The sequence below is a fragment of the Hemiscyllium ocellatum genome, unplaced genomic scaffold, assembly GCF_020745735.1.
Source record: "Hemiscyllium ocellatum isolate sHemOce1 unplaced genomic scaffold, sHemOce1.pat.X.cur. scaffold_783_pat_ctg1, whole genome shotgun sequence".
NCBI lineage: Eukaryota > Metazoa > Chordata > Chondrichthyes > Orectolobiformes > Hemiscylliidae > Hemiscyllium > Hemiscyllium ocellatum.
Genome location: NW_026869233.1, coordinates 74394 through 98811, shown reverse-complemented (window position 1 = coordinate 98811; position 24418 = coordinate 74394). Strand labels below are relative to the sequence as shown.

The 24418-nt window shown below is 52.7% G+C and overlaps 1 protein-coding gene across 1 annotated transcript in view; it reads right to left on the bottom strand.

Annotated features, from left to right (window-relative positions):
- Window positions 1-24418, bottom strand: part of pnkp (polynucleotide kinase 3'-phosphatase) — a gene marked incomplete at its 3' end in the record, with an annotated part of 62568 nt that overhangs the window by 34804 nt on the left and 3346 nt on the right. Inside the window, exons 2-3 of the mRNA XM_060823464.1 lie at window positions 23926-24285; window positions 15539-15618 (exon numbers count right to left, since the gene is read on the bottom strand). Of these exons, the coding sequence (XP_060679447.1) occupies window positions 15539-15618; window positions 23926-24285 (440 nt within the window). The remainder of the gene's footprint in view (window positions 1-15538; window positions 15619-23925; window positions 24286-24418) is intronic.

Genomic DNA, 24418 nt, shown 5'->3' with positions numbered 1-24418 from the left:
TAATCCAGCTCCCTCACACTGTCACTCAGTAACCCCTCTCCCCGCCAGCGCCCTGTGTTACTGACTGTATCCCCACTGATGTTAATCCAGCTCCCTCACACCGTCACTCAGTAACCCCTCTCCACCCCCAGCGCCCTGTGTTACTGACAGTATCTGTGCTGATGTAAATCCAGCTCCCTCACACTGTCACTCAGTAACCCCTCTCCCCCGCAGCACCCTGTGTTACTGACTGTATCTGTGCTGATGTTAATCCAGCTCCCTCACACCGTCACTCAGTAACCCCTCACCCCCTCACACTGTCACTCAGTAACCCCTCTCCCCCGCAGCGCCCGGTGTTACTGACTGTATCTGTGCTGATGTTAATCCAGCTCCCTCACACTGTCACTCAGTAACCCCTCTCCCCACCCCAGCGCCCTGTATTACTGACTGTATCTGTACTGATGTTAATCCAGCTCCCTCACACTGTCACTCAGTAACCCCTCTCCCCCCCAGTGCCCTGTGTTACTGACTGTATCTGTGCTGATGTTAATCCAGCTCCCTCACACTGTCACTCAGTAACCCCTCTCCCCCCCGCAGCGCCCTGTATTACTGACTGTATCTGTGCTGATGTTAATCCAGCTCCCTCACACTGTCACTCAGTAACCCCGCTCCTCCCCCAGCGCCCTGTGTTACTGACAGTATCTGTACTGATGTTAATCCAGCTCCCTCACACTCTCACTCAGTAACCCCTCTGCCCCCCAGCACCCTGTGTTCCTGACTGTATCTGTACTGATGTTAATCCAGCTCCCACACACTGTCACTCAGTAACCCCTCTCCTCCCCCAGCGCCCTGTGTTCCTGACTGTATCTGTGCTGATGTTAATCCAGCTCCCTCACACTGTCACTCAGTAACCCCTCTCCCCCCACCAGCGCCCTGTGTTACTGACTGTATCCCTACTGATGTTAATCCAGCTCCCTCACACTGTCACTCAGTAACCCCTCTCCCTCCCCAGCACCCTGTGTTACTGACTGTATCTGTACTGATGTTAATCCAGCTCCCTCACACTGTCACTCAGTAATCCCTCTCCCCCCCAGCACCCTGTGTTACTGACTGTATCTGTACTGATGTTAATCCAGCTCCCTCACACTGTCCCTCAGTAACCCCTCTCCCCCGCCAGCACCCTGTGTTACTGACTGTATCCCCACTGATGTTAATCCAGCTCCCTCACACTGTCACTCAGTAACCCCTCTCCCCCCCAGCGCCCTGTGTTACTGACTGTATCTGTACTGATGTTAATCCAGCTCCCTCACACTGTCACTCAGTAACCCCTCTCCCCCCCAGCACCCTGTGTTACTGACTGTATCTGTACTGATGTTAACCCAGCTCCCTCACACCGTCACTCAGTAACCCCTCTCCCCCCCAGGGCCCTGTGTTACTGACTGTGTCTGTACTGATGTTAATCCAGCTCCCTCACACTCTCACTCAGTAACCCCTCTCCCCCCCAGCGCCCTGTGTTTCTGACTGTATCTGTACTGATGTTAATCCAGCTCCCTCACACTGTCACTCAGTAACCCCTCTCCTCCCCCAGCGCCCTGTGTTACTGACAGTATCTGTACTGATGTTAATCCAGCTCCCTCACACTCTCACTCAGTAACCCCTCTGCCCCCCAGCACCCTGTGTTACTGACTGTATCTGTACTGATGTTAATCCAGCTCCCTCACACTGTCACTCAGTAACCCCTCTCCCCCCCAGCGCCCTGTATTACTGACTGTATCTGTGCTGATGTTAATCCAGCTCCCTCACACTGTCACTCAGTAACCCCTCTCCTCCCCCAGCGCCCTGTGTTACTGGCTGTATCTGTGCTGATGTTAATCCAGCTCCCTCACACTGTCACTCAGTAACCCCTCTCCCCACCAGCGCCCTGTGTTACTGACTGTATCCCTACTGAAGTTAATCCAGCTCCCTCACACTGTCACTCAGTAACCCCTCTCCCTCCCCAGCGCCCTGTGTTACGGACTGTATCTGTGCTGATGTTAATCCAGCTCCCTCACACTGTCACTCAGTAACCCCTCTCCCCGCCAGCGCCCTGTGTTACTGACTGTATCCCCACTGATGTTAATCCAGCTCCCTCACACCGTCACTCAGTAACCCCTCTCCACCCCCAGCGCCCTGTGTTACTGACAGTATCTGTGCTGATGTTAATCCAGCTCCCTCACACTGTCACTCAGTAACCCCTCTCCCCCGCAGCACCCTGTGTTACTGACTGTATCTGTGCTGATGTTAATCCAGCTCCCTCACACCGTCACTCAGTAACCCCTCACCCCCTCACACTGTCACTCAGTAACCCCTCTCCCCCGCAGCGCCCGGTGTTACTGACTGTATCTGTGCTGATGTTAATCCAGCTCCCTCACACTGTCACTCAGTAACCCCTCTCCCCCCCCCAGCGCCCTGTATTACTGACTGTATCTGTACTGATGTTAATCCAGCTCCCTCACACTGTCACTCAGTAACCCCTCTCCCCCCCAGTGCCCTGTGTTACTGACTGTATCTGTGCTGATGTTAATCCAGCTCCCTCACACTGTCACTCAGTAACCCCTCTCCCCCCCCCAGCGCCCTGTATTACTGACTGTATCTGTGCTGATGTTAATCCAGCTCCCTCACACTGTCACTCAGTAACCCCGCTCCTCCCCCAGCGCCCTGTGTTACTGACAGTATCTGTACTGATGATAATCCAGCTCCCTCACACTCTCACTCAGTAACCCCTCTGCCCCCCAGCACCCTGTGTTCCTGACTGTATCTGTACTGATGTTAATCCAGCTCCCACACACTGTCACTCAGTAACCCCTCTCCTCCCCCAGCGCCCTGTGTTCCTGACTGTATCTGTGCTGATGTTAATCCAGCTCCCTCACACTGTCACTCAGTAACCCCTCTCCCCCCCCCAGCGCCCTGTGTTACTGACTGTATCCCTACTGATGTTAATCCAGCTCCCTCACACTGTCACTCAGTAACCCCTCTCCCTCCCCAGCACCCTGTGTTACTGACTGTATCTGTACTGATGTTAATCCAGCTCCCTCACACTGTCACTCAGTAATCCCTCTCCCCCCCAGCACCCTGTGTTACTGACTGTATCTGTACTGATGTTAATCCAGCTCCCTCACACTGTCCCTCAGTAACCCCTCTCCCCCCGCCAGCACCCTGTGTTACTGACTGTATCCCCACTGATGTTAATCCAGCTCCCTCACACTGTCACTCAGTAACCCCTCTCCCCCCCAGCGCCCTGTGTTACTGACTGTATCTGTACTGATGTTAATCCAGCTCCCTCACACTGTCACTCAGTAACCCCTCTCCCCCCCAGGGCCCTGTGTTACTGACTGTGTCTGTACTGATGTTAATCCAGCTCCCTCACACCGTCAGTCAGTAACCCCTCACCCCCTCACACTGTCACTCAGTAACCCCTCTCCCCACCAGCGCCCTGTGTTACTGACTGTATCTGTACTGATGTTATTCCAGCTCCCTCACACTGTCACTCAGTAACCCCTCACCCCCTCACACTGTCACTCAGTAACCCCTCTCCCTCCCCAGCACCCTGTGTTACTGACTGTATCTGTGCTGATGTTAATCCAGCTCCCTCACACTGTCCCTCAGTAACCCCTCTCCCCCCCAGCGCCCTGTATTACTGACTGTATCTGTGCTGATGTTAATCCAGCTCCCTCACACTGTCACTCAGTAACCCCTCTCCCCCCCAGCACCCTGTGTTACTGACTGTATCTGTGCTGATGTTAATCCAGCTCCCTCACACTGTCACTCAGTAACCCCTCTCCCCACCAGCGCCCTGTGTTACTGACTGTATCCCTACTGATGTTAATCCAGCTCCCTCACACTGTCAGTCAGTAACCCCTCTCCCTCCCCAGCACCCTGTGTTACTGACTGTATGTGTACTGATGTTAATCCAGCTCCCTCACACTGTCACTCAGTAATCCCTCTCCCCCCCAGCACCCTGTGTTACTGACTGTATCTGTACTGATGTTAATCCAGCTCCCTCACACTGTCCCTCAGTAACCCCTCTCCCCCCCCAGCGCCCTGTGTTACTGACTGTATCCCCACTGATGTTAATCCAGCTCCCTCACACTGTCACTCAGTAACCCCTCTCCCCCCCAGCGCCCTGTGTTACTGACTGTATCTGTACTGATGTTAATCCAGCTCCCTCACACTGTCACTCAGTAACCCCTCTCCCCCCCAGCGCCCTGTGTTACTGACTCTATCTGTACTGATGTTAATCCAGCTCCCTCACACTGTCCCTCAGTAACCCCTCTCCTCCCCCAGCGCCCTGTGTTACTGACAGTATCTGTACTGATGTTAATCCAGCTCCCTCACACTCTCACTCAGTAACCCCTCTCCCCCCCAGCGCCCTGTGTTACTGACTGTATCTGTGCTGATGTTAATCCAGCTCCCTCACACTGTCACTCAGTAACCCCTCTCCCTCCCCAGCACCCTGTGTTACTGACTGTATCTGTACTGATGTTAATCCAGCTCCCTCACACTGTCACTCAGTAACCCCTCTCCCCCCCAGCGCCCTGTGTTACTGACTGTATCCCTACTGATGTTAATCCAGCTCCCTCACACTGTCACTCAGTAACCCCTCTCCCCACCAGCGCCCTGTGTTACTGACTGTATCTGTGCTGATGTTAATCCAGCTCCCTCACACTGTCACTCAGTAACCCCTCTCCCCCGCAGCGCCCTGTGTTACTGGCTGTATCTGTACTGATGTTAATCCAGCTCCCTCACACTGTCACTCAGTAACCCCTCTCCCTCCCCAGCTCCCTGTGTTACTGACTGTATCTGTGCTGATGTTAATCCAGCTCCCTCACACTGTCACTCAGTAACACCTCTCCCCCCCAGCGCCCTGTGTTACTGACTGTATCCCTACTGATGTTAATCCAGCTCCCTCACACTGTCACTCAGTAACCCCTCTCCCCCCCAGCGCCCTGTGTTACTGACTGTATCTGTACTGATGTTAATCCAGCTCCCTCACACTGTCACTCAGTAACCCCTCTCCCCCCCAGCGCCCTGTGTTACTGACTGTATCTGTACTGATGTTAATCCAGCTCCCTCACACTGTCCCTCAGTAACCACTCTCCCCGCCAGCGCCCTGTGTTACTGACTGTATCTGTGCTGATGTTAATCCAGCTCCCTCACACTGTCACTCAGTAACCCCTCTCCTCCGCAGCGCCCTGTGTTACTGACTGTATCTGTACTGATGTTAATCCAGCTCCCTCACACTGTCACTCAGTAACCCCTCTCCTCCCCCAGCGCCCTGTGTTACTGACTGTATCTGTGCTGATGTTAATCCAGCTCCCTCACACTGTCACTCAGTAACCCCTCTGCCCCGCAGCGCCCTGTGTTACTGACTGTATCTGTACTGATGTTAATCCATCTCCCTCACACTGTCACTCAGTAACCCCTCTCCCCGCCCCCAGCGCCCTGTGTTACTGACTGTATCTGTACTGATGTTAATCCAGCTCCCTCACACTGTCACTCAGTAACCCCTCTCCCCACCAGCGCCCTGTGTTACTGACTGTATCCCTACTGATGTTAATCCAGCTCCCTCACACTGTCACTCAGTAACCCCTCTCCCCCCCAGCGCCCTGTGTTACTGACTGTATCCCCACTGATGTTAATCCAGCTCCCTCACACTCTCACTCAGTAACCCCTCTCCCCCCCAGCGCCCTGTGTTCCTGACTGTATCTGTACTGATGTTAATCCAGCTCCCTCACACTGTCACTCAGTAACCCCTCTCCCCCCAGCTCCCTCACACTGTCACTCAGTAACCCCTCACCCCCTCACACTGTCACTCAGTAACCCCTCTCCCCCCCCAGTACCCTGTGTTACTGACTGTATCTGTGCTGATGTTAATCCAGCTCCCTCACACTGTCCCTCAGTAACCCCTCTCCCCCCCAGCACCCTGTGTTACTGACTGTATCCCCACTGATGTTAATCCAGCTCCCTCACACTGTCACTCAGTAACCCCTCTCCTCCCCCAGCGCCCTGTGTTACTGACAGTATCTGTACTGATGTTAATCCAGCTCCCTCACACTGTCACTCAGTAACCCCTCTCCCCCACCAGCGCCCTGTATTACTGACTGTATCTGTGCTGATGTTAATCCAGCTCCCTCACACTGTCACTCAGTAACCCCTCTCCCCCCCCCAGCGCCCTGTATTACTGACTGTATCTGTACTGATGTTAATCCAGCTCCCTCACACTGTCACTCAGTAACCCCGCTCCTCCCCCAGCGCCCTGTGTTACTGACTGTATCTGTACTGATGTTAATCCAGCTCCCTCACACTCTCACTCAGTAACCCCTCTGCCCCCCAGCGCTCTGTGTTCCTGACTGTATCTGTGCTGATGTTAATCCAGCTCCCTCACACTGTCACTCAGTAACCCCTCTCCCCACCAGCGCCCTGTGTTACAGACTGTATCCCTACTGATGTTAATCCAGCTCCCTCACACTGTCACTCAGTAACCCCTCTCCCTCCCCAGCACCCTGTGTTACTGACTGTATCTGTACTGATGTTAATCCAGCTCCCTCACACTGTCACTCAGTAATCCCTCTCCCCCCCAGCACCCTGTGTTACTGACTGTATCTGTACTGATGTTAATCCAGCTCCCTCACACCGTCAGTCAGTAACCCCTCACCCCCTCACACTGTCACTCAGTAACCCCTCTCCCCACCAGCGCCCTATGTTACTGACTGTATCTGTACTGATGTTAATCCAGCTCCCTCACACTGTCACTCAGTAACCCCTCTCCCCCCCAGCGCCCTGTATTACTGACTGTATCTGTGCTGATGTTAATCCAGCTCCCTCACACTGTCACTCAGTAACCCCTCTCCCCCCCAGCGCCCTGTGTTTCTGACTGTATCTGTACTGATGTTAATCCAGCTCCCTCACACTGTCACTCAGTAACCCCGCTCCTCCCCCAGCGCCCTGTGTTACTGACAGTATCTGTACTGATGTTAATCCAGCTCCCTCACACCGTCAGTCAGTAACCCCTCACCCCCTCACACTGTCACTCAGTAACCCCTCTCCCTCCCCAGCACCCTGTGTTACTGACTGTATCTGTGCTGATGTTAATCCAGCTCCCTCACACTGTCCCTCAGTAACCCCTCTCCCCCCCAGCGCCCTGTATTACTGACTGTATCTGTGCTGATGTTAATCCAGCTCCCTCACACTGTCACTCAGTAACCCCTCTCCCCCCCAGCACCCTGTGTTACTGACTGTATCTGTGCTGATGTTAATCCAGCTCCCTCACACTGTCACTCAGTAACCCCTCTCCCCACCAGCGCCCTGTGTTACTGACTGTATCCCTACTGATGTTAATCCAGCTCCCTCACACTGTCAGTCAGTAACCCCTCTCCCTCCCCAGCACCCTGTGTTACTGACTGTATGTGTACTGATGTTAATCCAGCTCCCTCACACTGTCACTCAGTAATCCCTCTCCCCCCCAGCGCCCTGTGTTACTGACTGTATCTGTACTGATGTTAATCCAGCTCCCTCACACTGTCACTCAGTAACCCCTCTCCCCCCCCAGCGCCCTGTGTTACTGACTGTATCCCCACTGATGTTAATCCAGCTCCCTCACACTGTCACTCAGTAACCCCTCTCCCCCCAGCGCCCTGTGTTACTGACTGTATCTGTACTGATGTTAATCCAGCTCCCTCACACTGTCACTCAGTAACCCCTCTCCCCCCCAGCGCCCTGTGTTACTGACTGTATCTGTACTGATGTTAATCCAGCTCCCTCACACTGTCACTCAGTAACCCCTCTCCTCCCCCAGCGCCCTGTGTTACTGACAGTATCTGTACTGATGTTAATCCAGCTCCCTCACACTCTCACTCAGTAACCCCTCTCCCCCCCAGCGCCCTGTGTTACTGACTGTATCTGTGCTGATGTTAATCCAGCTCCCTCACACTGTCACTCAGTAACCCCTCTCCCTCCCCAGCACCCTGTGTTACTGACTGTATCTGTGCTGATGTTAATCCAGCTCCCTCACACTGTCACTCAGTAACCCCTCTCCCCCCCAGCGCCCTGTGTTACTGACTGTATCCCTACTGATGTTAATCCAGCTCCCTCACACTGTCACTCAGTAACCCCTCTCCCCACCAGCGCCCTGTGTTACTGACTGTATCTGTGCTGATGTTAATCCAGCTCCCTCACACTGTCACTCAGTAACCCCTCTCCCTCCCCAGCACTCTGTGTTACTGACTGTATCTGTGCTGATGTTAATCCAGCTCCCTCACACTGTCACTCAGTAACCCCTCTCCCCCCCAGCGCCCTGTGTTACTGACTGTATCCCTACTGATGTTAATCCAGCTCCCTCACACTGTCCCTCAGTAACCACTCTCCCCGCCAGCGCCCTGTGTTACTGACTGTATCTGTGCTGATGTTAATCCAGCTCCCTCACACTGTCACTCAGTAACCCCTCTCCTCCGCAGCGCCCTGTGTTACTGACTGTATCTGTACTGATGTTAATCCAGCTCCCTCACACTGTCACTCAGTAACCCCTCTCCTCCCCCAGCGCCCTGTGTTACTGACTGTATCTGTGCTGATGTTAATCCAGCTCCCTCACACTGTCACTCAGTAACCCCTCTGCCCCCAGCGCCCTGTGTTACTGAGTGTATCTGTACTGATGTTAATCCATCTCCCTCACACTGTCACTCAGTAACCCCTCTCCCCGCCCCCAGCGCCCTGTGTTACTGACTGTATCTGTACTGATGTTAATCCAGCTCCCTCACACTCTCACTCAGTAACCCCTCTCCCCCCCAGCGCCCTGTGTTACTGACTGTATCTGTACTGATGTTAATCCATCTCCCTCACACTGTCCCTCAGTAACCCCTCTCCCCCCCAGCGCCCTGTGTTACTGACTGTATCTGTGCTGATGTTAATCCAGCTCCCTCACACTGTCACTCAGTAACCCCTCTCCCCCCAGCTCCCTCACACTGTCACTCAGTAACCCCCCTCCCCGCCAGCGCCCTGTGTTACTGACTGTATCTGTACTGATGTTAATCCAGCTCCCTCACACTGTCACTCAGTAACCCCTCTCCCCACCAGCGCCCTGTGTTACTGACTGTATCCCTACTGATGTTAATCCAGCTCCCTCACACTGTCACTCAGTAACCCCTCTCCCCCCCAGCACCCTGTGTTACTGACTGTATCCCCACTGATGTTAATCCAGCTCCCTCACACTCTCACTCAGTAACCCCTCTCCCCCCCAGCGCCCTGTGTTCCTGACTGTATCTGTACTGATGTTAATCCAGCTCCCTCACACTGTCACTCAGTAACCCCTCTCCCCCCAGCTCCCTCACACTCTCACTCAGTAACCCCTCTCCCCACCAGCGCCCTGTGTTACTGACTGTATCCCTACTGATGTTAATCCAGCTCCCTCACACTGTCACTCAGTAACCCCTCTCCCCCCCAGCGCCCTGTGTTACTGACTGTATCTGTGCTGATGTTAATCCAGCTCCCTCACACTGTCACTCAGTAACCCCTCTCCCCACCAGCGCCCTGTGTTATTGACTGTATCCCTACTGATGTTAATCCAGCTCCCTCACACTGTCACTCAGTAACCCCTCTCCCCCCCAGCACCCTGTGTTACTGACTGTATCTGTACTGATGTTAATCCAGCTCCCTCACACTGTCCCTCAGTAAACCCTCTCCCCCGCAACGCCCTGTATTACTGACTTTATCTGTACTGATGTTAATCCAGCTCCCTCACACTCTCACTCAGTAACCCCTCTCCCCCCCAGCGCCCTGTGTTACTGACTGTATCTGTACTGATGTTAATCCAGCTCCCTCACACCGTCACTCAGTACCCCCTCACACTGTCACTCAGTAACCCCTCTCCCCCCCCAGTACCCTGTGTTACTGACTGTATCTGTGCTGATGTTAATCCAGCTCCCTCACACTGTCCCTCAGTAACCCCTCTCCCCCCCAGCACCCTGTGTTACTGACTGTATCCCCACTGATGTTAATCCAGCTCCCTCACACTGTCACTCAGTAACCCCTCTCCCTCCCCAGCACCCTGTGTTACTGACTGTATCTGTACTGATGTTAATCCAGCTCCCTCACACTGTCACTCAGTAATCCCTCTCCCCCCCAGCACCCTGTGTTACTGACTGTATCTGTACTGATGTTAATCCAGCTCCCTCACACCGTCAGTCAGTAACCCCTCACCCCCTCACACTGTCACTCAGTAACCCCTCTCCCCACCAGCGCCCTATGTTACTGACTGTATCTGTACTGATGTTAATCCAGCTCCCTCACACTGTCACTCAGTAACCCCTCTCCCCCCCAGCGCCCTGTATTACTGACTGTATCTGTGCTGATGTTAATCCAGCTCCCTCACACTGTCACTCAGTAACCCCTCTCCCCCCCAGCGCCCTGTGTTTCTGACTGTATCTGTTCTGATGTTAATCCAGCTCCCTCACACTCTCACTCAGTAACCCCTCTGCCCCCCAGCGCCCTGTGTTCCTGACTGTATCTGTACTGATATTAATCCAGCTCCCTCACACTCTCACTCAGTAACCCCTCTCCCCCCCAGCGCCCTGTGTTCCTGACTGTATCTGTACTGATGTTAATCCAGCTCCCTCACACTGTCACTCAGTAACCCCTCTCCCCCCAGCTCCCTCAAACTGTCACTCAGTAACCCCTCTCCCCGCCAGCGCCCTGTGTTACTGACTGTATCTGTACTGATGTTAATCCAGCTCCCTCACACTCTCACTCAGTAACCCCTCTCCCCACCAGCGCCCTGTGTTACTGACTGTATCCCTACTGATGTTAATCCAGCTCCCTCACACTGTCACTCAGTAACCCCTCTCCCCCCCAGCGCCCTGTGTTACTGACTAAATCTGTACTCATGTTAATCCAGCTCCCTCACACTGTCACTCAGTAACCCCTCTCCCCCCCCAGCGCCCTGTGTTACTGACTGTATCTGTACTGATGTTAATCCAGCTCCCTCACACTGTCACTCAGTAACCCCTCTCCTCCCCCAGCGCCCTGTGTTACTGGCTGTATCTGTACTGATGTTAATCCAGCTCCCTCACACTGTCACTCAGTAACCCCTCTCCCCCCCAGCGCCCTGTGTTTCTGACTGTATCTGTACTGATGTTAATCCAGCTCCCTCACACTGTCACTCAGTAACCCCGCTCCTCCCCCAGCGCCCTGTGTTACTGACAGTATCTATACTGATGTTAATCCAGCTCCCTCACACTCTCACTCAGTAACCCCTCTGCCCCCCAGCGCCCTGTGTTCCTGACTGTATCTGTACTGATGTTAATCCAGCTCCCTCACACTGTCACTCAGTAACCCCTCTCCCCCCAGCTCCCTCACACTGTCACTCAGTAACCCCTCTCCCCGCCAGCGCCCTGTGTTACTGACTGTATCTGTACTGATGTTAATCCAGCTCCCTCACACTGTCACTCATTAACCCCTCTCCCCACCAGCGCCCTGTGTTACTGACTGTATCCCTACTGATGTTAATCCAGCTCCCTCACACTGTCACTCAGTAACCCCTCTCCCTCCCCAGCACCCTGTGTTACTGACTGTATCTGTGCTGATGTTAATCCAGCTCCCTCACACTGTCACTCAGTAACCCCTCTCCCCCCCAGCGCCCTGTATTACTGACTGTATCTGTACTCATGTTAATCCAGCTCCCTCACACTGTCACTCAGTAACCCCTCTCCCCCCCAGTGCCCTGTGTTACTGACTGTATCTGTGCTGATGTTAATCCAGCTCCCTCACACTGTCACTCAGTAACCCCTCTCCCCCCCAGTACCCTGTGTTACTGACAGTATCTGTACTGATGTTATTCCAGCTCCCTCACACTGTCACTCAGTAACCCCTCACCCCCTCACACTGTCACTCAGTAACCCCTCTCCCTCCCCAGCACCCTGTGTTACTGACTGTATCTGTCCTGATGTTAATCCAGCTCCCTCACACTGTCACTCAGTAATCCCTCTCCCCCCCAGCACCCTGTGTTACTGACTGTATCTGTACTGATGTTAATCCAGCTCCCTCACACTGTCCCTCAGTAACCCCTCTCCCCCCCCAGCGCCCTGTGTTACTGACTGTATCCCCACTGATGTTAATCCAGCTCCCTCACACTGTCACTCAGTAACCCCTCTCCCCCCCAGCGCCCTGTGTTACTGACTGTATCTGTACTGATGTTAATCCAGCTCCCTCACACTGTCACTCAGTAACCCCTCTCCCCCCCAGCGCCCTGTGTTACTGACTGTATCTGTACTGATGTTAATCCAGCTCCCTCACACTGTCACTCAGTAACCCCTCTCCTCCCCCAGCGCCCTGTGTTACTGACAGTATCTGTACTGATGTTAATCCAGCTCCCTCACACTCTCACTCAGTAACCCCTCTCCCCCCCAGCGCCCTGTGTTACTGACTGTATCTGTGCTGATGTTAATCCAGCTCCCTCACACTGTCACTCAGTAACCCCTCTCCCTCCCCAGCACCCTGTGTTACTGACTGTATCTGTGCTGATGTTAATCCAGCTCCCTCACACTGTCACTCAGTAACCCCTCTCCCCCCCAGCGCCCTGTGTTACTGACTGTATCCCTACTGATGTTAATCCAGCTCCCTCACACTGTCACTCAGTAACCCCTCTCCCCACCAGCGCCCTGTGTTACTGACTGTATCTGTGCTGATGTTAATCCAGCTCCCTCACACTGTCACTCAGTAACCCCTCTCCCTCCCCAGCACTCTGTGTTACTGACTGTATCTGTGCTGATGTTAATCCAGCTCCCTCACACTGTCACTCAGTAACCCCTCTCCCCCCCAGCGCCCTGTGTTACTGACTGTATCCCTACTGATGTTAATCCAGCTCCCTCACACTGTCACTCAGTAACCCCTCTCCCCCCCAGCGCCCTGTGTTACTGACTGTATCTGTACTGATGTTAATCCAGCTCCCTCACACTGTCACTCAGTAACCCCTCTCCCCCCCAGCGCCCTGTGTTACTGACTGTATCTGTACTGATGTTAATCCAGCTCCCTCACACTGTCCCTCAGTAACCACTCTCCCCGCCAGCGCCCTGTGTTACTGACTGTATCTGTGCTGATGTTAATCCAGCTCCCTCACACTGTCACTCAGTAACCCCTCTCCTCCGCAGCGCCCTGTGTTACTGACTGTATCTGTACTGATGTTAATCCAGCTCCCTCACACTGTCACTCAGTAACCCCTCTCCTCCCCCAGCGCCCTGTGTTACTGACTGTATCTGTGCTGATGTTAATCCAGCTCCCTCACACTGTCACTCAGTAACCCCTCTGCCCCCCAGCGCCCTGTGTTACTGACTGTATCTGTACTGATGTTAATCCAGCTCCCTCACACTCTCACTCAGTAACCCCTCTCCCCCCCAGCGCCCTGTGTTACTGACTGTATCTGTACTGATGTTAATCCATCTCCCTCACACTGTCCCTCAGTAACCCCTCTCCCCCCCAGCGCCCTGTGTTACTGACTGTATCTGTGCTGATGTTAATCCAGCTCCCTCACACTGTCACTCAGTAACCCCTCTCCCCCCAGCTCCCTCACACTGTCACTCAGTAACCCCCCTCCCCGCCAGCGCCCTGTGTTACTGACTGTATCTGTACTGATGTTAATCCAGCTCCCTCACACTGTCACTCAGTAACCCCTCTCCCCACCAGCGCCCTGTGTTACTGACTGTATCCCTACTGATGTTAATCCAGCTCCCTCACACTGTCACTCAGTAACCCCTCTCCCCCCCAGCGCCCTGTGTTACTGACTGTATCCCCACTGATGTTAATCCAGCTCCCTCACACTCTCACTCAGTAACCCCTCTCCCCCCCAGCGCCCTGTGTTCCTGACTGTATCTGTACTGATGTTAATCCAGCTCCCTCACACTGTCACTCAGTAACCCCTCTCCCCCCAGCTCCCTCACACTGTCACTCAGTAACCCCTCTCCCCGCCAGCGCCCTGTGTTACTGACTGTATCTGTACTGATGTTAATCCAGCTCCCTCACACTCTCACTCAGTAACCCCTCTCCCCACCAGCGCCCTGTGTTACTGACTGTATCCCTACTGATGTTAATCCAGCTCCCTCACACTGTCACTCAGTAACCCTTCTCCCCCCCCAGCGCCCTGTGTTCCTGACTGTATCTGTACTGATGTTAATCCAGCTCCCTCACACTCTCACTCAGTAACCCCTCTCCCCACCCAGCGCCCTGTATTACTGACTGTATCTGTGCTGATGTTAATCCAGCTCCCTCACACTGTCACTCAGTAACCCCTCTCCTCCCCCAGCGCCCTGTGTTACTGACTGTATCTGTACTGATGTTAATCCAGCTCCCTCACACTGTCACTCAGTAACCCCTCTCCCCCCCAGCGCCCTGTGTTACTGGCTGTATCTGTACTGATGTTAATCCAGCTCCCTCACACTCTCACTCAGCAACCCCTCTCCCCCCCAGCGCCCTGTGTTACTGACTGTATCTGTGCTGATGTTAATCCAGCTCCCTCACACTGTCACTCAGTAACCCCTCTCCCCACCAGCGCCCTGTGTTATTGACTGTATCCCTACTGATGTTAATCCAGCTCCCTCACACTGTCACTCAGTAACCCCTCTCCCCCCCAGCACCCTGTGTTACTGACTGTATCTGTACTGATGTTAATCCAGCTCCCTCACACTCTCACTCAGTAACCCCTCTCCCCCGCAGCACCCTGTGTTACTGACTGTATCTGTACTGATGTTAATCCAGCTCCCTCACACTGTCCCTCAGTAAACCCTCTCCCCCGCAGCGCCCTGTATTACTGACTGTATCTGTACTGATGTTAATCCAGCTCCCTCACACTGTCACTCAGTAACCCCTCTCCCCCCCCCAGCACCCTGTGTTACTGACTGTATCTGTACTGATGTTAATCCAGCTCCCTCACACTCTCACTCAGTAACCCCTCTCCCCCCCAGCGCCCTGTGTTACTGACTGTATCTGTACTGATGTTACTCCAGCTCCCTCACACCGTCACTCAGTAACCCCTCTCCCCCCCAGTACCCTGTGTTACTGACTGTATCTGTGCTGATGTTAATCCAGCTCCCTCACACTGTCCCTCAGTAACTCCTCTCCCCCTCACACTGTCACTCAGTAACCCCTCTCCCCCCCCCAGCGCCCTGTATTACTGACTGTATCTGTGCTGATGTTAATCCAGCTCCGTCACACTGTCACTCAGTAACCCCTCTCCCCCCCAGCGCCCTGTGTTACTGACTGTATCTGTACTGATGTTAATCCAGCTCCCTCACACTGTCACTCAGTAACCCCTCTCCCCCACAGCACCCTGTGTTACTGACTGTATCTGTACTGATGTTAATCCAGCTCCCTCACACTGTCACTCAGTAACCCCTCTCTCCCCCCCAGCGCCCTGTGTTACTGACTGTATCTGTACTGATGTTAATCCAGCTCCCTCACACTGTCACTCAGTGACCCCTCTCCCCCACAAGCGTCCCTGACCGTATCTGTACCGATATTTATTGCGGTCTTGGCGATTTACCTCCAGTCATCGGGGCCAGTTGGAAAAACCTTCCCTGATTTGGTCGTGATGATGGTTCCATCGATGTCAAACCCTGCAAACTGTAAAACAGAGACACCAAATCATCCCTTCATACAGTGTGTACCCACCGCGAAACATCGCCATGAGATTCCAGTCTGTAACTCCCTCCCGGGGTATCTGTTATTCTGTATATAAACCCCACCCCGAACCCCTCGATTAGATTCCAGACTGTAACTCCCTCCCGGGGTATCTGTTATTCTGTATATAAACCCCACCCCGAACCCCTCGATTAGATTCCAGTCTGTAACCCCCTCCCGGGGTATCTGTTATTCTGTATATAAACCCCACCCCGAACTCCTCGATTAGATTCCAGTCTGTAACTCCCTCCCGGGGTATCTGTTATTCTGTATATAAACCCCACCCCGAACCCCTCGATTAGATTCCAGTCTGTAACTCCCTCCCGGGGTATCTGTTATTCTGTATATAAACCCCACCCCGAACCCCTCGATTAGATTCCAGTCTGTAACTCCCTCCCCGGGGTATCTGTTGTTCTGTATATAAACCCCACCCCGAACCCCTCGATTAGATTCCAGTCTGTAACTCCCTCCCGGGGTATCTGTTATTCTGTATATAAACCCCACCCCGAACCCCTCGATTAGATTCCAGTCTGTAACTCCCTCCCGGGGTATCTGTTATTCTGTATATAAACCCCACCCCGAACCCCTCGATTAGATTCCAGTCTGTAACTCCCTCCCGGGGTATCTGTTATTCTGTATATAAACCCCAGCCCGAACCCCTCGATTAGATTCCAGTCTGTAACTCCCTCCCGGGGTATCTGTTATTCTGTATATAAACCCCACCCCGAACCCCTCGATTAGATTCCAGTCTGTAACTCCCTCCCGGGGTATCTGTTATTCTGTATATAAACCCCACCCCGAACCCCTCGATTAGATTCCAGTCTGTAACTCCCTCCCGGGGGAGCTGTTATTCTGTATATAAACCCCACCCCGAACCCCTCGATTAGATTCCAGTCTGTAACTCCCTCCCGGAGTATCTGTTATTCTGTATATAAACCCCAGCCCGAACCCCTCGATCAGATTCCAGTCTGTAACTCCCTCCCGGGGTATCTGTTATTCTGTATATAAACCCCTCCTTCAACCCCTCGATTAGATTCCAGTCTGTAACTCCCTCCCGGGGTATCTGTTATTCTGTATATAAACCCCTCCTTGAACCCCTCGATTAGATTCCAGTCTGTAACTCCCTCCCGGGGTATCTGTTATTCTGTATATAAACCCCACCCCGAACCCCTCGATTAGATTCCAGTCTGTAACTCCCTCCCGGGGTATCTGTTATTCTGTATATAATCCCCACCCCGAACCCCTCGATTAGATTCCAGTCTGGAACTCCCTCCCGGGGTATCTGTGATTCTGTATATAATCCCCACCCCGAACCCCTCGATTAGATTCCAGTCTGTAACTCCCTCCCGGGGAGCTGTTATTCTGTATATAAACCCCACCCCGAACCCCTCGATTAGATTCCAGTCTGTAACTCCCTCCCGGGGTATCTGTTATTCTGTATATAAACCCCTCCTTGAACCCCTCGATTAGATTCCAGTCTGTAACTCCCTCCCGGGGAGCTGTTATTCTGTATATAAACCCCACCCCGAACCCCTCGATTAGATTCCAGTCTGTAACTCCCTCCCGGGGTATCTGTTATTCTGTATATAAACCCCACCCCGAACCCCTCGATTAGATTCCAGTCTGTAACTCCCTCCCGGGGTATCTGTTATTCTGTATATAAACCCCACCCCGAACCCCTCGATTAGATTCCAGTCTGTAACTCCCTCCCGGGGTATCTGTTATTCTGTATATAAACCCCTCCTTGAACCCCTCAATTAGATTCCAGTCTGTAACTCCCTCCCGGGGAACTGTTATTCTGTATATAAACCCCACCCCGAACCCCTCGATTAGATTCCAGTCTGTAACCCCCTCCCGGGGTATCTGTTATTCTGTATATAAACCCCTCCTTGAACCCCTCGATTAGATTCCAGTCTGTAACTCCCTCCCGGGGAGCTGTTATTCTGTATATAAACCCCACCCCGAACCCCTCGATTAGATTCCAGTCTGTAACTCCCTCCCGGGTATCTGTTATTCTGTATATAAACCCCACCCCGAACCCCTCGATTAGATTCTGGTCTGTAACTACCTCCCGGGGTATCTGTTATTCTGTATATAAACCCCACCCCGAACCCCTCGATTAGATTCCAGTCTGTAACTCCCTCCCGGGGTATCTGTTATTCTGTATATAAACCCCACCCCGAACCCCTCGATTAGATTCCAGTCTGTAACTCCCTCCCGGGGTATCTGTTATTCTGTATATAAACCCCACCCCGAACCCCTCGATTAGATTCCAGTCTGTAACTCCCTCCCGGGGTATCTGTTATTCTGTATATAAACCCCACCCCGAACCCCTCGATTAGATTCCAGTCTGCAACTCCCTCCCGGGGTATCTGTTATTCTGTATATAAACCCCAGCCCGAACCCCTCGATTAGATTCCAGTCTGTAACTCCCTCCCGGGGTATCTGTTATTCTGTATATAAACCCCACCCCGAACCCCTCGATTAGATTCCAGTCTGTAACTCCCTCCCGGGGTATCTGTTATTCTGTATATAAACCCCACCCCGAACCCCTCGATTAGATTCCAGTCTGTAACTCCCTCCCGGGGTATCTGTTATTCTGTATATAAACCCCACCCCGAACCCCTCGATTAGTTTCCAGTCTGTAACTCCTTCCCGGGGTATCTGTTATTCTGTATATAAACCCCACCCCGAACCCCTCGATTAGATTCCAGTCTGTAACTCCCTCCCCGGGGTATCTGTTATTCTGTATATAAACCCCAACCCGAACCCCTCGATTAGATTCCAGTCTGTAACTCCCTCCCGGGGTATCTGTTATTCTGTATATAAACCCTACCCCGAACCCCTCGATTAGATTCCAGTCTGTAACTCCCTCCCGGGGTATCTGTTATTCTGTATATAAACCCCACCCCGAACCCCTCGATTAGATTCCAGTCTGTAACTCCCTCCCGGGGTATCTGTGATTCTGTATATAAACCCCACCCCGAACCCCTCGATTAGATTCCAGTCTGTAACTCCCTCCCGGGGAGCTGTTATTCTGTATATAAACCCCACCCCGAACCCCTCGATTAGATTCCAGTCTGTAACTCCCTCCCGGGGTATCTGTTATTCTGTATATAAACCCCACCCCGAACCCCTCGATTAGATTCCAGTCTGTAACCCCCTCCCAGGGTATCTGTTATTCTGTATATAAACCCCACCCTGAACCCCTCGATTAGATTCCAGTCTGTAACTCCCTCCCGGGGTATCTGTTATTCTGTATATAAACCCCACCCCGAACCCCTCGATTAGATTCCGGTCTGTAACTACCTCCCGGGGTATCTGTTATTCTGTATATAAACCCCACCCCGAACCCCTCGATTAGATTCCAGTCTGTAACTCCCTCCCGGGGAGCTGTTATTCTGTATATAAACCCCACTCCGAACCCCTCGATTAGATTCCAGTCTGTAACTCCCTCCCGGGGTATCTGTTATTCTGTATATAAACCCCACCCCAAACCCCTCGATTAGATTCCAGTCTGTAACTCCCTCCCGGGGTATCTGTTATTCTGTATATAAACCCCACCCCGAACCCCTCGATTAGATTCCAGTCTGTAACTCCCTCCCGGGGTATCTGTTATTCTGTATATAAACCCCACCCCGAACCCCTCGATTAGATTCCAGTCTGTAACTCCCTCCCGGGGTATCTGTTATTCTGTATATAAACCCCACCCCGAACCCCTCGATTAGTTTCCAGTCTGTAACTCCTTCCCGGGGTATCTGTTATTCTGTATATAAACCCCACCCCGAACCCCTCGATTAGATTCCAGTCTGTAACTCCCTCCCCGGGGTATCTGTTATTCTGTATATAAACCCCACCCCGAACCCCTCGATGAGATTCCAGTCTGTAACTCCCTCCCGGGGTATCTGTTATTCTGTATATAAACCCCACCCCGAACCCCTCGATTAGATTCCAGTCTGTAACTCCCTCCCCAGGGAGCTGTTATTCTGTATATAAACCCGACCCCGAACCCCTCGATTAGATTTCAGTCTGTAACTCCCTCCCCGGGGTATCTGTTATTCTGTATATAAACCCCACCCCGAACCCCTCGATTAGATTCCAGTCTGTAACTCCCTCCCCGGGGAGCTGTTATTCTGTATATAAACCCCACCCCGAACCCCTCGATTAGATTCCAGTCTGTAACTCCCTCCCGGGGTATCTGTTATTCTGTATATAAACCCCACCCCGAACCCCTCGATTAGATTCCAGTCTGTAACTCCCTCCCGGGGTATCTGTTATTTTGTATATAAACCCCACCCCGAACCCCTCGATTAGATTCCAGTCTGTAACTCCCTCCCGGGGTATCTGTTATTCTGTATATAAACCCCACCCCGAACCCCTCGATTAGATTCCAGTCTGTAACTCCCTCCCGGGGTATCTGTTATTCTGTATATAAACCCCACCCCGAACCCCTCGATTAGATTCCAGTCTGTAACTCCCTCCCGGGGTATCTGTTATTCTGTATATAAACCCCACCCCGAACCCCTCGATTAGATTCCAGTCTGTAACTCCCTCCCGGGGTATCTGTTATTCTGTATATAAACCCCACCCCGAACCCCTCGATGAGATTCCAGTCTGTAACTCCCTCCCCAGGGAGCTGTTATTCTGTATATAAACCCCACCCCGAACCCCTCGATTAGATTCCAGTCTGTAACTCCCTCCCCGGGGAGCTGTTATTCTGTATATAAACCCCACCCCGAACCCCTCGATTAGATTCCAGTCTGTAACTCCCTCCCCAGGGAGCTGTTATTCTGTATATAAACCCCACCCCGAACCCCTCGATTAGATTTCAGTCTGTAACTCCCTCCCCGGGGAGCTGTTATTCTGTATATAAACCCCACCCCGAACCCCTCGATTAGATTCCAGTCTGTAACTCCCTCCCGGGGTATCTGTTATTCTGTATATAAACCCCACCCCGAACCCCTCGATTAGATTCCAGTCTGTAACTCCCTCCCGGGGTATCTGTTATTTTGTATATAAACCCCACCCCGAACCCCTCGATTAGATTCCAGTCTGCAACTCCCTCCCGGGGTATCTGTTATTCTGTATATAAACCCCACCCCGAACCCCTCGATTAGATTCCAGTCTGTAACTCCCTCCCGGGGTATCTGTTATTCTGTATATAAACCCCACCCCGAACCCCTCGATTAGATTCCAGTCTGTAACTCCCTCCCGGGGTATCTGTTATTCTGTATATAAACCCCACCCCGAACCCCTCGATTAGATTCCAGTCTGTAACTCCCTCCCGGGGTATCTGTTATTCTGTATATAAACCACACCCCGAACCCCTCGATTAGATTCCAGTCTGTAACTCCCTCCCGGGGTATCTGTTATTCTGTATATAAACCCCACCCCGAACCCCTCGATTAGATTCCAGTCTGTAACTCCCTCCCGGGGTATCTGTTATTCTGTATATAAACCCCTCCTTGAACCCCTCAATTAGATTCCAGTCTGTAACTCCCTCCCGGGGAACTGTTATTCTGTATATAAACCCCACCCCGAACCCCTCGATTAGATTCCAGTCTGTAACCCCCTCCCGGGGTATCTGTTATTCTGTATATAAACCCCTCCTTGAACCCCTCGATTAGATTCCAGTCTGTAACTCCCTCCCGGGGAGCTGTTATTCTGTATATAAACCCCACCCCGAACCCCTCGATTAGATTCCAGTCTGTAACTCCCTCCCGGGGTATCTGTTATTCTGTATATAAACCCCACCCCGAACCCCTCGATTAGATTCTGGTCTGTAACTACCTCCCGGGGTATCTGTTATTCTGTATATAAACCCCACCCCGAACCCCTCGATTAGATTCCAGTCTGTAACTCCCTCCCGGGGTATCTGTTATTCTGTATATAAACCCCACCCCGAACCCCTCGATTAGTTTCCAGTCTGTAACTCCTTCCCGGGTATCTGTTATTCTGTATATAAACCCCACCCCGAACCCCTCGATTAGATTCCAGTCTGTAACTCCCTCCCGGGGTATCTGTTATTCTGTATATAAACCCCACCCCGAACCCCTCGATTAGATTCCAGTCTGTAACTCCCTCCCGGGGTATCTGTTATTCTGTATATAAACCCCACCCCGAACCCCTCGATTAGATTCCAGTCTGTAACTCCCTCCCGGGGTATCTGTGATTCTGTATATAAACCCCACCCCGAACCCCTCGATTAGATTCCAGTCTGTAACTCCCTCCCGGGGAGCTGTTATTCTGTATATAAACCCCACCCCGAACCCCTCGATTAGATTCCAGTCTGTAACTCCCTCCCGGGGTATCTGTTATTCTGTATATAAACCCCACCCCGAACCCCTCGATTAGATTCCAGTCTGTAACTCCCTCCCCAGGGAGCTGTTATTCTGTATATAAACCCCACCCCGAACCCCTCGATTAGATTTCAGTCTGTAACTCCCTCCCCGGGGAGCTGTTATTCTGTATATAAACCCCACCCCGAACCCCTCGATTAGATTCCAGTCTGTAACTCCCTCCCGGGGTATCTGTTATTCTGTATATAAACCCCACCCCGAACCCCTCGATTAGATTCCAGTCTGTAACTCCCTCCCGGGGTATCTGTTATTCTGTATATAAACCCCACCCCGAACCCCTCGATTAGATTCCAGTCTGTAACTCCCTCCCGGGGTATCTGTTATTCTGTATATAAACCCCACCCCGAACCCCTCGATTAGATTCCAGTCTGTAACTCCCTCCCGGGGTATCTGTTATTCTGTATATAAACCCCACCCCGAACCCCTCGATTAGATTCCAGTCTGTAACTCCCTCCCGGGGTATCTGTTATTCTGTATATAAACCCCACCCCGAACCCCTCGATTAGATTCCAGTCTGTAACTCCCTCCCGGGGTATCTGTTATTCTGTATATAAACCCCACCCCGAACCCCTCGATTAGATTTCAGTCTGTAACTCCCTCCCCGGGGAGCTGTTATTCTGTATATAAACCCCACCCCGAACCCCTCGATTAGATTCCAGTCTGTAACTCCCTCCCGGGGTATCTGTTATTCTGTATATAAACCCCACCCCGAACCCCTCGATTAGATTCCAGTCTGTAACTCCCTCCCGGGGTATCTGTTATTCTGTATATAAACCCCACCCCGAACCCCTCGATTAGATTCCAGTCTGTAACTCCCTCCCGGGGTATCTGTTATTTTGTATATAAACCCCACCCCGAACCCCTCGATTAGATTCCAGTATGTAACTCCCTCCCGGGGTATCTGTTATTTTGTATATAAACCCCACCCCGAACCCCTCGATTAGATTCCAGTCTGTAACTCCCTCCCGGGGTATCTGTTATTCTGTATATAAACCCCACCCCAAACCTCTCGATTAGATTCCAGTCTGTAACTCCCTCCCGGGATATCCGTTATTCTGTATATAAACCCCACCCCGAACCCCTCGATTAGATTCCCGTCTGTAACCCCCCTCCCGGGGTAACTGTTATTCTGTATATAAACCCCCCCGAACGCCTCGATTAGATTCCAGTCTGTAACTCCCTCCCGGGGTATCTGTGATTCTGTATATAAACCCCACCCCGAACCCCTCGATTAGATTCCAGTCTGTAACTCCCTCCCGGGGTATCTGTTATTCTGTATATAAACCCCACCCCGAACCCCTCGATTAGATTCCAGTCTGTAACTCCCTCCCGGGGTATCTGTTATTCTGTATATAAACCCCACCCCGAACCCCTCGATTAGATTCCAGTCTGTAACTCCCTCCCGGGGTATCTGTTATTCTGCATATTAACCCCACCCCGAACCCCTCGATTAGATTCCAGTCTGTAACTCCCTCCCGGGGAGCTGTTATTCTGTATATAAACCCCACCCCGAACCCTTCGATTAGATTCCAGTCTGTAACTCCCTCCCGGGGTATCTGTTATTCTGTATATAAACCCCACCCCGAACCCCTCGATTAGATTCCAGTCTGTAACTCCCTCCCGGGGTATCTGTTATTCTGTATATAAACCCCACCCCGAACCCCTCGATTAGATTCCAGTCTGTAACTCCCTCCCGGGGTATCTGTTATTCTGTATATAAACCCCACCCCGAACCCCTCGATTAGATTCCAGTCTGTAACTCCCTCCCGGGGTATCTGTTATTCTGTATATAAAGTCCCCTGGTGTTTGTATCCGGCCTATCTCTCTCCCCTCTCCTGGAAGGATGGTATGGTCCTGTCCCGGAATCTCTCTGCCTGCTGTAGATCCTTACCTTGGAGCTGGCCTGGACTCCCTGGCTAGTGAAGAGCAGCAGTTTGGAATCCACAGTCCATGAGTCCTGGGGCCAGGGAGTGTCCCTCGATTCCCGGCCCTCTCCTGTCTCTGCGGCTGGGGAATCTGGATCCGGAATTCTGGCCTTCTTCCTAGCCGGGGCTTCGCTCTGGGGATCCGGGCGTCTCTTCCCGCTCTCGGCCGCGTCAGAACCCTCCGCGGAGTTGGGGACAGGGGGACGGAAACGCACCCCGTGGGGGTAGAGGCCGTTGACCAGGTAGAGGGTGTCCCCTTCCCTCAGGGTCACCTCCTCGCCCAGTCCCAGAGCGCGCTGTCCCAACCAAGCCGGGTTCACCCCTAACTGTCAACGGGAAAACCGGCCGTGAGGCAGGGGGAGAGAGGGAGGCGGGGGGAGAGAGGGAGGCGGGGGGAGAGAGGGAGGCAGGGGGAGAGAGGGGGTGGGGGGGAGAGAGGGGGGTGGGGGGAGAGAGGGG